Source organism: Toxorhynchites rutilus, chromosome 3 (genome assembly GCF_029784135.1).
Source record: "Toxorhynchites rutilus septentrionalis strain SRP chromosome 3, ASM2978413v1, whole genome shotgun sequence".
Taxonomy (NCBI): domain Eukaryota; kingdom Metazoa; phylum Arthropoda; class Insecta; order Diptera; family Culicidae; genus Toxorhynchites; species Toxorhynchites rutilus.
The window spans coordinates 286,183,745-286,196,349 of record NC_073746.1 but is presented as its reverse complement, the minus strand read 5'-3'; the positions used below and the strand labels follow the sequence as shown (position 1 = coordinate 286,196,349).

At 42.3% G+C, this 12,605-nt stretch overlaps 2 protein-coding genes across 5 annotated transcripts in view; both read right to left on the bottom strand.

Annotated features, from left to right (window-relative positions):
• Positions 1–2,220: 2,220 nt before the first annotated feature.
• The window catches only part of LOC129775758 (poly(A) RNA polymerase gld-2 homolog B-like), a 38,793-nt gene continuing 28,408 nt past the window's right edge, over positions 2,221–12,605 (bottom strand). For all 4 annotated transcript variants that reach the window (XM_055780832.1, XM_055780836.1, XM_055780834.1 and 1 more), the window contains 2 exons: positions 4,992–5,107; positions 2,221–4,919 (listed from right to left, as the gene is read on the bottom strand). In XM_055780832.1, coding sequence (XP_055636807.1) covers positions 4,741–4,919; positions 4,992–5,107 — 295 coding nt within the window. In that variant the 3' untranslated portion in view covers positions 2,221–4,740. The remainder of the gene's footprint in view (positions 4,920–4,991; positions 5,108–12,605) is intronic.
• Positions 5,146–12,409, bottom strand: LOC129775759 (uncharacterized). The gene is made up of 2 exons (XM_055780837.1): positions 9,436–12,409; positions 5,146–9,354 (listed from the first exon to the last, which is right to left on the bottom strand). The coding sequence occupies exon 2, from the start codon at positions 7,317–7,319 to the stop codon at positions 6,318–6,320; it is 1,002 nt and encodes a 333-aa protein (XP_055636812.1). The 5' UTR covers positions 7,320–9,354; positions 9,436–12,409; the 3' UTR covers positions 5,146–6,317.

The following is a 12,605-nucleotide window of genomic DNA, read 5'->3' as shown; positions in this document are numbered from 1 at the left end:
TTGATTCGGACCACTACCTAGTGATGGTTAAGAAGCGCCCAAAAATCTCCGTTGTGAACAACATTCGGTGCCGATGTCCGCGACGGTACAATCTTACGCGACTGAAACAAGCAGATGTCGCCGAAAACTACGCACATTCGCTTGAAGCTGGTACGGCAGTACAGGCGTACAGGCAGAGGACAAAGATGACGATGGAAGCGATTACGTTGGTGCAGTAAGTAAGTAAAATGTACCACCCCTAACGATAGGTGAAGTTAGGAATGCCATAAAACAGCTGAAGAACAACAAATCAACTTGCAAAGATGGCATCGGATAGAAACTTATCAAGATGGGCCCGGAAAAATTGGTTAGTTATCTGCTTCGGCTGATTATTAGAATTTGGGAAACAGAACAACTGCCACAGGAGTGGAAAGATGGGGTTATTTGCCGTATCTTCAAGAAACGGGACAAACTAGACTGTGAAAACTTTCGTGCAATCACCGTCCTGAATGCCGCCTACAAAGTGCTTTCCCAAATCATCTTCCGTCGTCTATCGCCACTGACAAACAGATTCGTGGGAGGTTATCAGGCCGGCTTCATCAAAGGTCGGTCTTCTACTGACCAAATCTTCACCTTGCGGCAGATCCTCCAGAATCTATTCATCGACTTTAAAACCGCATACGATTCAATAACAAGAAAAGAGCTATGGAGAATCATGAAAACGACTTCCCCGTGAAGCGGACAGGTTGATGATCTCTCTTGCCTTCTGTTCAACACTGCGCTAGAGGGTGTTACGAGACGAGCGGCGTATAACTTGCGTGGTACGATTTTCAATAGATCCAGTTCTTTCTTTCTTTCTTTGTTTTTAAGAGGATTTAAACTTTGAAGTTCATTCGCCTCTAAGATCCAGTCAATTCATATGCTTTGCTGATGACGGCAGAAGATTTGACACGGTAACTGAACATTACACCAGACTTAAGCACGAAGCAGAAAGAATTGGACTGAAAATCAATGCGTCTAAAACCAAATACATGCTGGCTTCCGGATCCGAGCACGACAGGACCCGATTAGGTAGTAGTATATTGATCGACAGCGATGAGTTCGAGGTAGTGGACCAATCTGTCTACCTTGGCTCAATGGTAACGTCTGAAAATGATACCAGCCGCGAGGTCCGGAAACGCATCATCAATGGGAGTCTTACCTACCAGGACTCTGGATAGTCATAGTCAACTGAGGATAGTCAGCTGACTATCTGACTGACTATATCCGTATTCAGTAAGTAATGACTCTTGGCTTCTTCACGCAGTTTTTCCGCCATAACGACTAAACAGTCAGTCGGGCGTTTAGTCGCTATCTCCCTCTACCGACTCGACTATATAATTTTGTTCTTCCCAGTCAAATTGTCCTCATTGCATTTTGAAGTGACTTCCTCCAAAACGATTTCGTTCCTCTCTTTCTCTCTCTCCCATGTATGTGTGCATGTATCCAGAAAGCAATCAAAGCTGGAAGGATACGCTCGGCAGGACATGTTGCAAGAATGTCGGACAACTATCCTACAAGAATGGTTGTCATTGGGAATCCGGCTGGTACGAGACGACGAGGAGCACAACGAGCAAGGTGGTTAAACCAAGTGGAGCATGATATGGTGAGCACGGGGTGCCCACAGAATTGGAAAAAAAAACTGTGAAAAACTGTGAATCAGGCCATGTTGTAAAGACGTTAAGCCAAAATAAATGAATAAAATCGAACTCTTCAAAGATAAACCTTATGGCGGGTTTACATTAGGGAGATCTACAGCTATAGATGGATTTATTCACGTGAAAATAGATGTAAATGGGTGAGAATAAATATGAGACACTTATTCGAGGTATATATAACTTGAATAAATTCAGCATATGTAATCGCTTGTGAATTTCTCACTGGTGAGAAACCAGTAAAGTTGGATGCAGTTCTACTTCAGGTGAATAAATTCACCCAAAATATGAATATATTCATTATAGAAGTTCACGCTAGTATAAACGGTTGATGCGATTTCTATAAATCTCATCAAATTTCTTCACATGAATATGTCACTATTCTAAACTCACCCTTAGAAACCACAGTCCGCACAATGTGGGCATTTCTTACAGTTTGCGTAAAATGGGGCAATTTCGAATCCATAAAATAATAAATAATAATAAATTTAACCTAATATTTATACGACCAACTATCGGACGGATATCACATGAGTAAGCAATGCAAAACTTTTTTTTCACTTTTATTCAACTGTTTTTCTGCTCTTCGTAAAATATGCCACGTTTGAAACGCTTTCTTACTCTTCGCAATAGATAAACCTACTGTACACTACTAACATATCTTCTCACATTTGATTTGGATAGATTTCGCTGTATCTCAGCTCTGTTCTCGTTTTTCTCGAGCGAGGCTTCGCCTTTTTCGACCCTATAGGCTTATAATAAACAGAGCAAATGTATTTTGTTTTGTTTTGAAGCTCTGCATTCATTTTCTGACTTTCTATTCTCAGAGTTTTTGTAGAAACGGCAAACAGGATAAAGCCACAAAATAAGTAAAAAGAATATAATGACCGACATCTCCGGAATAAAATCGGAATGAAAATTCTCAGCTTAACTCGGATCTAGAGCCTCCCTGCAAGAGAGCAAACTTTCTTTTTCAGCTGAAAAAAGAATTCGAATTTTAGTTGTGTTTAGAACTTTTTTTTCACAAGACTTTAACATTTTTTTCTGAAATAACCTTTTCACTAGAACTATACATATGGCAAAAGAGAAACGAACAAAATTGGGCTAGTGTATCTGCGATTAACTTACTCGAGTGGCTCTTCCTAAATTCTGACAATACAGAACATACAGTTTTTTTATGTCTTTGAAAACAATCCTCGCTCGAAGTAGATTCTCGGTAGTTTTGTCCAACGACTTAAACTCACATCCTAACCCTCTTTCGCTTTTCTGTTCCCTTCGTTCCTACGGTTCTGAACAATACACAAAATTCGAGATAGAAAAATTCACCTCGTCAAACAAAACGCATTATTTCCGACATTTTTTTTTTTGTATATCTTTTTTATCTTTTCTTATGTTTTTTTGGTCGAGAAACGGAGTGCCACCGGAAAAACTACCAACGTCAGTATGGAAGCATATATGAATATGTGCTCATTATTGGAGGGGCGAGTGTCCAAATAATTCAATGAGATTCAGAGAAGATAGTATCATCGAACCCACTGCGGCTCATTATCAGGAATCTCTGGCCAATCGCCCACTTGAAAAGTTGTTTCCCACGATCTTACGTTTCGGTCATTGCCTCGAAATAATTCGCTGGTCCTCCTCCATTCTATTCATCTCAACTGATCCGCTTTCCCGGCGACCTCCGTCTAACGTTTTTCTACTTTTCAACTTTTTTTTTGTTATTGGACTTTTTGTATTATTTTTAATACTTTTTATGTGTGTTTTTCTGTTTTTTTTCTTCATAATCTTCTCATCTACGTTCATTCACTTCCATCTTCTTCACACTGCCTTGTTCATATAAATTAAATCTAAAAATATATCTTTAATTAGTTTCCCTTAAGTTTGCTTCACTCTTTTAATAATTTAATTTTCTTAATTTTCACAGCCGTATTTTTTCATCTCCAATATAAATCTTTTTTTTTTTAATTTTTAAAATGAATCCTTAAAAAGTGTATCCATTTCGTGTTTTTAAACTTTGTCTTTGTTTTGCTCTTAATTATTGTATCTCTTTATCGCATATATATATCTCTTTTAGCCGTTTTCCCTATCTGTACGACGTATAGTTCTATATGAATGTATATTATTTTTAGGATCTTTCAGTTTCCTTTTAGTCGTTCTCGTTCTTTCGTGTACAACGTCTGCTAGCTAGAAAGAGTATTACTTGATTCACCTCTACCCATTACAAGGAGGGTTAATACTAATGAAAATTGAATTTTTATCCGGACTGTTACTAATTGGCTATGCTGGGGGGGAAAGATTCTTGCTAAGCTGTTCTTTCTTGTAGTACTTCCATTTTGGTCCCCTCACACTGAGCTTCTCTCCTGGTGTCAGCCGCAAAACTACATTCCGCGTACCGGCGTTTGTGTGTTACGTGTACAGAACAACAGAAAATAACCGACGACACCAAAAAAGTAATAGTTAAACGAGATCATTTCATGAGTCCTCGGCGAGAAAATGATTTTCCCTACGGAGGTAACTAATCTTAAAACCTATTGACTACCGCTCACGATTTCGCATTCTCACTCGACGAATAGCTTCTGCATTCCACTCAATCGATTGTTCACGCACGCACAACTGGCGATAAAATGAACACATTTTTGCCATGTTTGACTGTTTAATGCCTTCTAGTTCAACTCTCCTACAGCTGAAGGGTGGCCAGCTTGTTAAAACTCTCGCGTTTTTCTATGCTTTATGTTTTAATGTATCGGTAGCAACAATGTGCCTGATATGTGTGGGTGTGTGAGTGTATGAGGTGCGAGATCTTACAGGCTGCATTTCATCTAATCCTCTCATGTTTAGAAGGATCGTCACAATTCCCTTCATCCTACAGTTCATCTCAACCATCGCGCAGTCTCTCTTTCTGTACCTAAATGTATAGTCAGTCTTTTAAAGCTCACCTCTACAGCACCAGAGAATGGCTCGGAAACATCACGAGAACGAATCAACCACCACAGGCCGCGGTGCATGGTTCGAATCGATGATACACACTTTGGAAAGACTCATACGACGGGATCGCTGGCGGCAGCGATCATGACGTGAGCGAAAGCGTCGAAGCCACCGGTATGAACAGTGGATCACATTCGAACACCGAGCTGAGATCATTCGTTTCCTTCAACCGCTTCCAGCAGACCGAGAACACTGACTTGATCTGCTCGAATATGTCTGCATCGAAGACGGAACGTGCCGTGTTGGTTAATTCGAACGGTTCTGTGTACGGAATGAAAATAAGAGTTGGTTAAGTCAAAATTTGGTCACAACTTGGTTGGGTTGTTGGATTACCTTCTATGCACAACTGACGCCAGTGATGTGGATCATTTCGGTAGCTCCGTACCAAACGTGCGGTTTCAATCGGAATCACAGAGCCTGTTCGCACCGAGATGGCATATTGTGCATAACTGGAAACGGAAACAAAACAAAAATAAAACCTTTAATAGGTTAATGCATTCTGGAAACAGGCTATTTAAGTTGAATCTCGGAAATGTCTCGGATGATAATGTGATAATTTGTTCCACGGTTTCTTTATTACACTTTTTGCCGTAAGACTGTGTATTTAATTCCTGTACTAGGGTAAACATAAATTTTCTAAAACGAGAGCGTTACGTTTTACGATAAAGTTGTACGAATGACAAAATTTGTTTCAATTGCTCAAAAACTGCTTTGAAAACTAACTACTAAATCTCAAAAATCTATAAATATGGGTACCGTCATCCGGGGACAAATTGAAATTGATCAAACGTTCTAATGAAAACAAACTGAAATTTTTGAAGGTATCATTGAATAAAAATTAAAGCTTTTTTATATGACACGTTCAATAATCATTTGTAGGTTCTTTTCGTTAGTGGTTCTCATCGAATCGCTTATTGAATTGCAAAAAAAATATTCTTCTGAACAGCATTTTCGTTTATATTTTAAAACACTGTGAAGACACATATTTTCAACACATCAAAATGATAATAATAAACGCTAAGCATAAGCTTAATATTAACCAGTTAACTGTGGCATCTTCATTTGAAAATGCGCACAGTTTTATGTTGCCAGAATCGAGCCATGACGAGTATATTCGTCAATCACAGAGTGCATACGGGGACGCATGACATCATCTCAAACTGTTTATATTCCAAACGTGGAACTGACTGCCGCTTTAGTGGCGCTACCTTGGAACACGACATTATTAAAGAACAGCGCACGGTGCCCTCAACGACCGCACGCAGATAGCCGACGCAGCCGTATGCGTATTCACTGGCGTCGACAAATATGTGTAACTCCAGCGACTCTACTGCTGACGACGAATCACCGAATCACCGAAGTAGCAGCGAGGAATTTGTATGTTTTCTACGTCCGGGAGCAACTCGATCCACCTCTTCCACTTCGTCCAACATCGATCATCAACTTTCTCGTCCCAAGCACAACCAGTGCGCCACAGATCCTGCACCAGAATTTTTCCGTGGACTGTGAAGGGCGCTAGCAGCCCTAGCGGATCGAAGAATCCCATGACACAACTCAGAACTATTCTTTTGATTGGCCTTTCAGTTCCACTCAGATAGTCACGCGGGTGATCTCGATGTTCCGTCGAGAATGAGAACGTATCCTGGTCTGGGCTCCAGATTATACCCAGAACTCGCTCGTTGCCGGTTTCCTTGTCCCGGCCGAAGTGGATCGCGTGAGCAGCTTTCTCCTCTCCCATATACCGAAGAACTTCAGGCGAATTCGAGACCCAATTTCTGAGCTCGAACCCTCCCTGTGAGTGGACGAACCGCACTTCTTTCGCTCGACGAATCGCTTCTTCAACGGTCTCAGCGCTGTCGAAATAGTCGTCAAGTAATGCTGATTGATAATTGCCGCCGCAGCTTCTGGATATTTGTCGGCATGTTCCGTTGCGTTCAGGTTTTTCACATATTGGGCCGAGCACGGGGAGCAAGTCGACCCGAACGTAGCCACGTCCATAACGTAGACACTCGGAGGATCTGTTTTATTCGCCCGGAAGAGAAAACGTTGTGCTTGTTTGTCAGCCTCGATGATCCGCAGCTGGTGATACATTTCGCGGATGTCTGCACCGAAAGCGATTCTACGCTCTCTGAACCCGATGATAACGGACACTAGAGGAGTGAGCATGTCCGGCCCTTCTAACAGCTGCGAATTCAGAGACATTCCTTCAACCTTTGCAGCTGCATCCCACACCAGACGGATTTTTCCGGGCTTGCGGGGATTTAGGGCTACGTTAAGTGGCAGGTACCAAGCCTTGCAGGGATCGGTTCCGGAAAGCTCCCCCGGAGTAGCTAGATGAGCGTATCCCTTTTGCTGGTACTCCACTATCTGCTTGTGGACGTTTTCGGAGATAGCCGGGTTTCTTTCCAGCTTCTGCTCCAGCTGCTTCAATCTTTTGACGGCCATTGGGTAGCTGTCTGGAAAGCTGACTTCGTCGTTCTTCCACAACAGACCGGTTTCAAAGCGGTTCCCAAGTCGTTTCGTCGTGCACTGCAGGATACCCAAGGCCCTTCCGTCCTCTTTTGTCTCCTTCTTGACAGCCACAACCGACTCCTCCAGAGCGTAGTGGGTCTTCAGTAAATCATGGAGAACTTCGTTGCTGACGATGTCATGAAAACCCATAAGCTCCGTTGGATTCAACGCGATTTAATTTTTCTGCCCATAGACAGTCCACCCATATTTGCAGCGTACAGCCACTGGCTCACCAGGATTCCCCATCCGTACCTCGAGCGGAGCGCACGCATCTATATTGTTGAGCCCTATCAGCATCCCTGGTCTGGTATCTTTATACGACATGAGCGGAATATTGCGCAAGTGTAAGAATTCACTTGAAGTTTTGGAGGAATCTAACGATTGTTTAGGGAAAAGCAGACATTCGACCGAGCGGACAGCGGACAGCAACACTTTTTCCCCACCGCCGATGGCTGACGCCCACACACTAGCTCGCCTGGAACCTTTCTCTTCGCGAGTTATATCGGCCGTCCACGTAATAGTCAGCCGTTCTGGAACACCCACGATACCTAAACGATCCACTAACTCCTTCTCAGTCAGCGTAACCGACGCACATTCGTCCAGAAACGCTAGCGTCGTCACCGTTTTCCCTCCACAATGGAGCCGTACCGGAATCATCCGGAAAAGGATTGCGCTCGCTGATCGGATGTGTGCACTCGTACCGATGAAACCTCCTTGCGGGTGGAGTAGAGGATTATGTCTCTCCTGGCAGTTTTCGACATTACAGCGAATCTTGAACTTGCAGGAAGCATTCCCGTAGTCGTTCAAGCAAATGAGGCACAGCTTCCACTTTGTCGCGAGATCCATTCGGTCACCGTAGGTCATTCGCCGAAAGTCCTCACAGTACCGCAAACGATGATCGGTGCGCTGACATGCTCTGCACGGTTTAGGCTTCGCCTTTTCACTAGTGCTCCTTGCAGCACCAGTAGGACACCTTTCTCCTTCGATCTGCTCTTGCTCCCCTCGTTGCTTCCACGGTGGACTCCCGCTGGCTCGTATTTTAGGTCCCGCTTGACACTTGCCTCGCAAGCTTCGTCGACAATTCTGGACACGAAGTCGGTAAACGTTCGCAATGTTACTTCCTTCTTCTTCCTCTTGTATCGGACCCACTCGCGTTTGTCCCCAGCCGGGAGCTTGTCGACCAACTCCTGAATCAGTAACGGGTTGATTAGATGTTGTTGCAAGTGTGCCGCTTCCAAATGATCGCAGAGTTGTTGTACGGCGTTTCCGAATGGAATAAACGACGCAAGTCTGTCGGACTTCGGAGTATCCAATTTCCTAACGCGTTCCAGCTGGCTTTGAAGCAGAAGCTCAGGTCTGCTATACAACTGGCGGAGTTTTTGGATCACCTTCGGGACGGATTGCGGAAGAAGAAGTTGTCCTCGCACGCTTTCGAGAGCTGGTCCTCGCAAACTCTCTTGAAGTCTCACGAGTTTTTTCCTCCCGGGCTCGTTCCAACAACAGCTTCTCCTGAGCCATCTCTTTGTCACGTATCTCCTTCTCCATCTGCAGCTTTCTCTCTTGCAGCGCCAGTTTGAACTTCATTTCCTTCTCCTTAATGATCCGCTCAAATTCCAACTCTTGCATCTTCCGCTTGCATTCCTCTTCCATTGCTTTGAGTTTCTCCTCCTGGGTAGGAACCGCGTCCGACTTTGTAGTGGAACGAGTTACCGATGCGTAGGAGTTACTCCTACACATCGGTAGTGAAACCATCTACTACAGGAATCGCAACCGACCATCCCTCCATTCTCCGATGACGTCTTGTTGCAGGCTGCACACGGAGTAAGTGTAAAACCCATCTCAGGATCGGAGTGATTTGAGGTTAGATCCGACATTACTTTTTTGAGTTTGTTACGGATACGAAACGAATTTTGAAGCAGTCTTTTTAGGATCAGCTCAAACTGAAAATATATTCATTTTTATACATACAAATTTCATACAAAATGCGTAATATTACTTACAAAGTAGTTTCTTTTTAACCTCGTGCACACACCTTTCTGCCTTTTTGGCCTCTATCCTTCGCTTTTCCAACTATACTTTTCCTCCTTTGCTACTATCCTGCACTCTGCCGATGCTTTTCTGTCCTTCTTTCCACTAATTTCAGTTTAATTTTTCTACGATATTTCCACCTCTATTTTCCACCAATCTATATAAAAACAAATTCAATTATAACATTTGCTCTCTTCTTTCTTTCCAGGTATTTCAGGCTTCCGAACGTTCTACTTACGGGCGAATGATCTATGTCAAGCGCGTTATTTACACTTTGATCATATACGTTTATTAAACGATATTTTCAACTATAAATTTTGGATTTTTTATAAATACACTTTTCTTGCTGCAGTTATTCAAAAATTTATTTTCCAGAATAAACAAACCCTTTTCTGTCAACCACTGACGGTTTGTTGTTATTCCCGCTACTGAAAATCACTTATCTTTTTCTTCAGTTCAGCCGTGTTGACACCTATTTTATTTCATTTGATAACCATTTAAAGTTTTACCGGAATCAGTCCACGGGTTCCGCAGATATGGCAGGAACAAGTTCAGGGGCCAAACAACATAAAACCCGCCATCTGGAGTATCAAACTCCCCGTTTTTTCTCAGAACTGGCTTATTTGTGATGAATTCAAATCTATATGACCTCATTGACCTAACCCGGATACGTTACGGATCAGATTTCCAAATGAAGTGACAGTTTTTTTCTTTTTCGCCTCAGAATGTGCACAAGGCAAATCCCGTATATTGTTCTCGCAAAAACAAAAATGAATAACGAATCAAATTCTTCTTATATTTACTTACATTGACAGTTTTTTACCTAATCCTTCCTATTCTTTTTTTTTCAGGACAACTATGACGCTTGTGATTCCGGTACAGCTATGTATAATTTTGCTTGGTATCAATGAAAGTTTGAAACAAACGAACCGTGTTTTCGACTTACGCAACAATTCTACAGCTCTACTTCTACCACTTCTTCGCAACTCTAAAGTTCTGTGACTCTCAACGAACTATTCAGATCAACTTTTAATAGGGCGCTTGCAGCGTGCATATGTATTAGTGATCTGTTGGGCAGGAATCGACAAGATTGAGCTTTTTTTTCCAAAATATATATTTTTATCAAGGCTCATACGGCGTTAGCCTCACGGGGCCGGGAGTCCAATACTTTGACAATTTTTCCTATTATCTATGTTAGTAATATTTAACCGATTACTCGCGGTTGGCTCGAGGTTAGTATTACAAGTGTTTTCGTAATTGGGATGTTGTTGTCTCCAATGCTCTGTACGTGTGCCCGACACGGGATTCTTCCTATTGGGATGCAGCTGACCATTAATCAGCAACGCCCCCTAGTCTGTAACCCATATCTAGCGTGGTGCATCTTTCTCGACTCGAGGAATCCAGGATAGAATGGTCACTAGCCGGCGCAATCATCAGTTCGTGTAGAGTTGTTATGAGCGGTACAACCTTTGGCTCTTGTTATTTGAGCTTGAGCTTTGTTTAAATAATTATTTTAGCGAAATAGTTATAGAAATTACGCGCTACACTATATTAATAACATGCGAATATATGTCTCTTTACATACAAATATTTACTTTTAGCGTCGAAGCCATATACAGTAAACATTCACTAACTGGGCGAAAAGGGAAGACCACTTATCGACATTCGCGTTTTAACTGGTCCGGCATGTTAAACGTCAAATAAAATCGAGGGAAACTTCAATGAATTGTTTGATTCGTATTGTTCCTGTAATTGGATAAACAAAAGGATTCCAATGGAAGTTTCGCATTGAGTGCAACAACAGGTATGACATATGATTTGAGAAAATTATTTTTCTGTAGTTTAATCAATGTTTTTGTCGTGCGAATTAATGTCAATTTTCATAACATTTAAAATTACATTCGAATGCCCCTCACAGCAAATCTTCCATTTGAATATGGCGTCGATTGTTTACGAAATTCTGCTTTTTAACTGGTCCAAAAACCAGTTAACGTTCGCCCAGTTAAACAGCAGACCAGTTAAACCACGACCAGTTAGCGAACGATTACTGTACACGGAGAAAACTAGAAATCTCTGTTATGGCTATGATCCATATCAATGGAAGCAGATTGATTATTCAAAAAGTTTCACAGAAACAATGTAAATTGCACATTGCGATTGTATAGCCGGATTAGGTGAAGTGTGCTCCCATTTAGGCTTTGTGCTTTTTGCCCTGAAATGCTGAGGTGACATTGCGCATTTCGAAACGAGTGATTTTTGTTCGTTTCGACCATTTTGACATGCCTTTGACGAGCTTTGTTTACGAACCCAAAAATTTTATCAATTGGCTAATTCATGGAAAATACAAGGAAGCATTTGAACGTGAGCTCAAGCCTCTGTGTCTTGAATCTAGGTCCGAACATGCCGATAATCCTTTCATGTTATTTTTTCGATTCAATTCTAGTGGGAAAGCTGCTCAATGAACATCGCGAAATAGGTGCTAGTAAGTTAAGCAATATGCGTCACACAAAAGCTCTTGTTCGGTAGATAGCTTGTCTAACTGTTCCACAATGTTCATGTTAGTTCTATGAAATATTTCGCGATAATAAAAGACGGGTGGGTAATGTCGGGGACATAACCGGAGTGACGTAGGACTATACAAAGGGGACAGCTTTTGTTAAATATATATTTTAAATATATTGTTTTGTTTTCTTCTCCTACGTGAATACCTACCATGGATTATGTTTACTGTTTACTCTTTATGAACATGTTGATGGTTCTGAAAAGAACCTTTGGTGTTGTGTTTTTGTTATCACTCGATATTCCCATCTTGTTCGGTTAAACCTTCTTGTTTAGCTATTGCGTTTGCCACTCGCCACAGCTTTCACAGTTGGAAAATTTCTTCCCATCCAGCTTGTGACATGTTGTTCAGTAAATTACATTTAATGCGACGTGCCGGAGAAACACTTTGCCACTCACTGAAACTAATTGTTGCCTTGATGAGCGCCGAACCGAAGCTGCTCTGTTCTTGATGCGGGTTTTCTGATTGTCGTGAGCAGCTTTGCAAGCCAACTTGAGCACTCCGACGGCCGAGACTTGTTTGCATAATCGCTGTTAGGTATACTGGTGCTCCGGCACCAATCCGTTCGGCCTAGTTACCCTTGCGGAATAATCAGTGAATGCGACCAACAGGGAACTGGAGACCTGCACGGTTCGAGTGAGACTTTGCCTTTCCCTTAACTTGTCCTCCTTTGTTACGTCCACGATGCCGATGCCGTACAACCACACGGGTTTACGGTTTGAAAGAAAATAAGATATTTTTCTGGGGTCCGCGTGTTTTATACTCTAGCGGTACACACTCACAGGATAGAGACAAATCGGCAGACTCAGCCAGAGGGGCGAGTCCAACGAGACGAACGAATGAGCGTT

What these genes read in the sequence shown, in the direction of transcription:
- LOC129775759 (XM_055780837.1), bottom strand. Translation starts at nt 7,319, where the DNA reads ATGGGTTTTCATGACATCGTCAGCAACGAAGTTCTCCATGATTTACTG.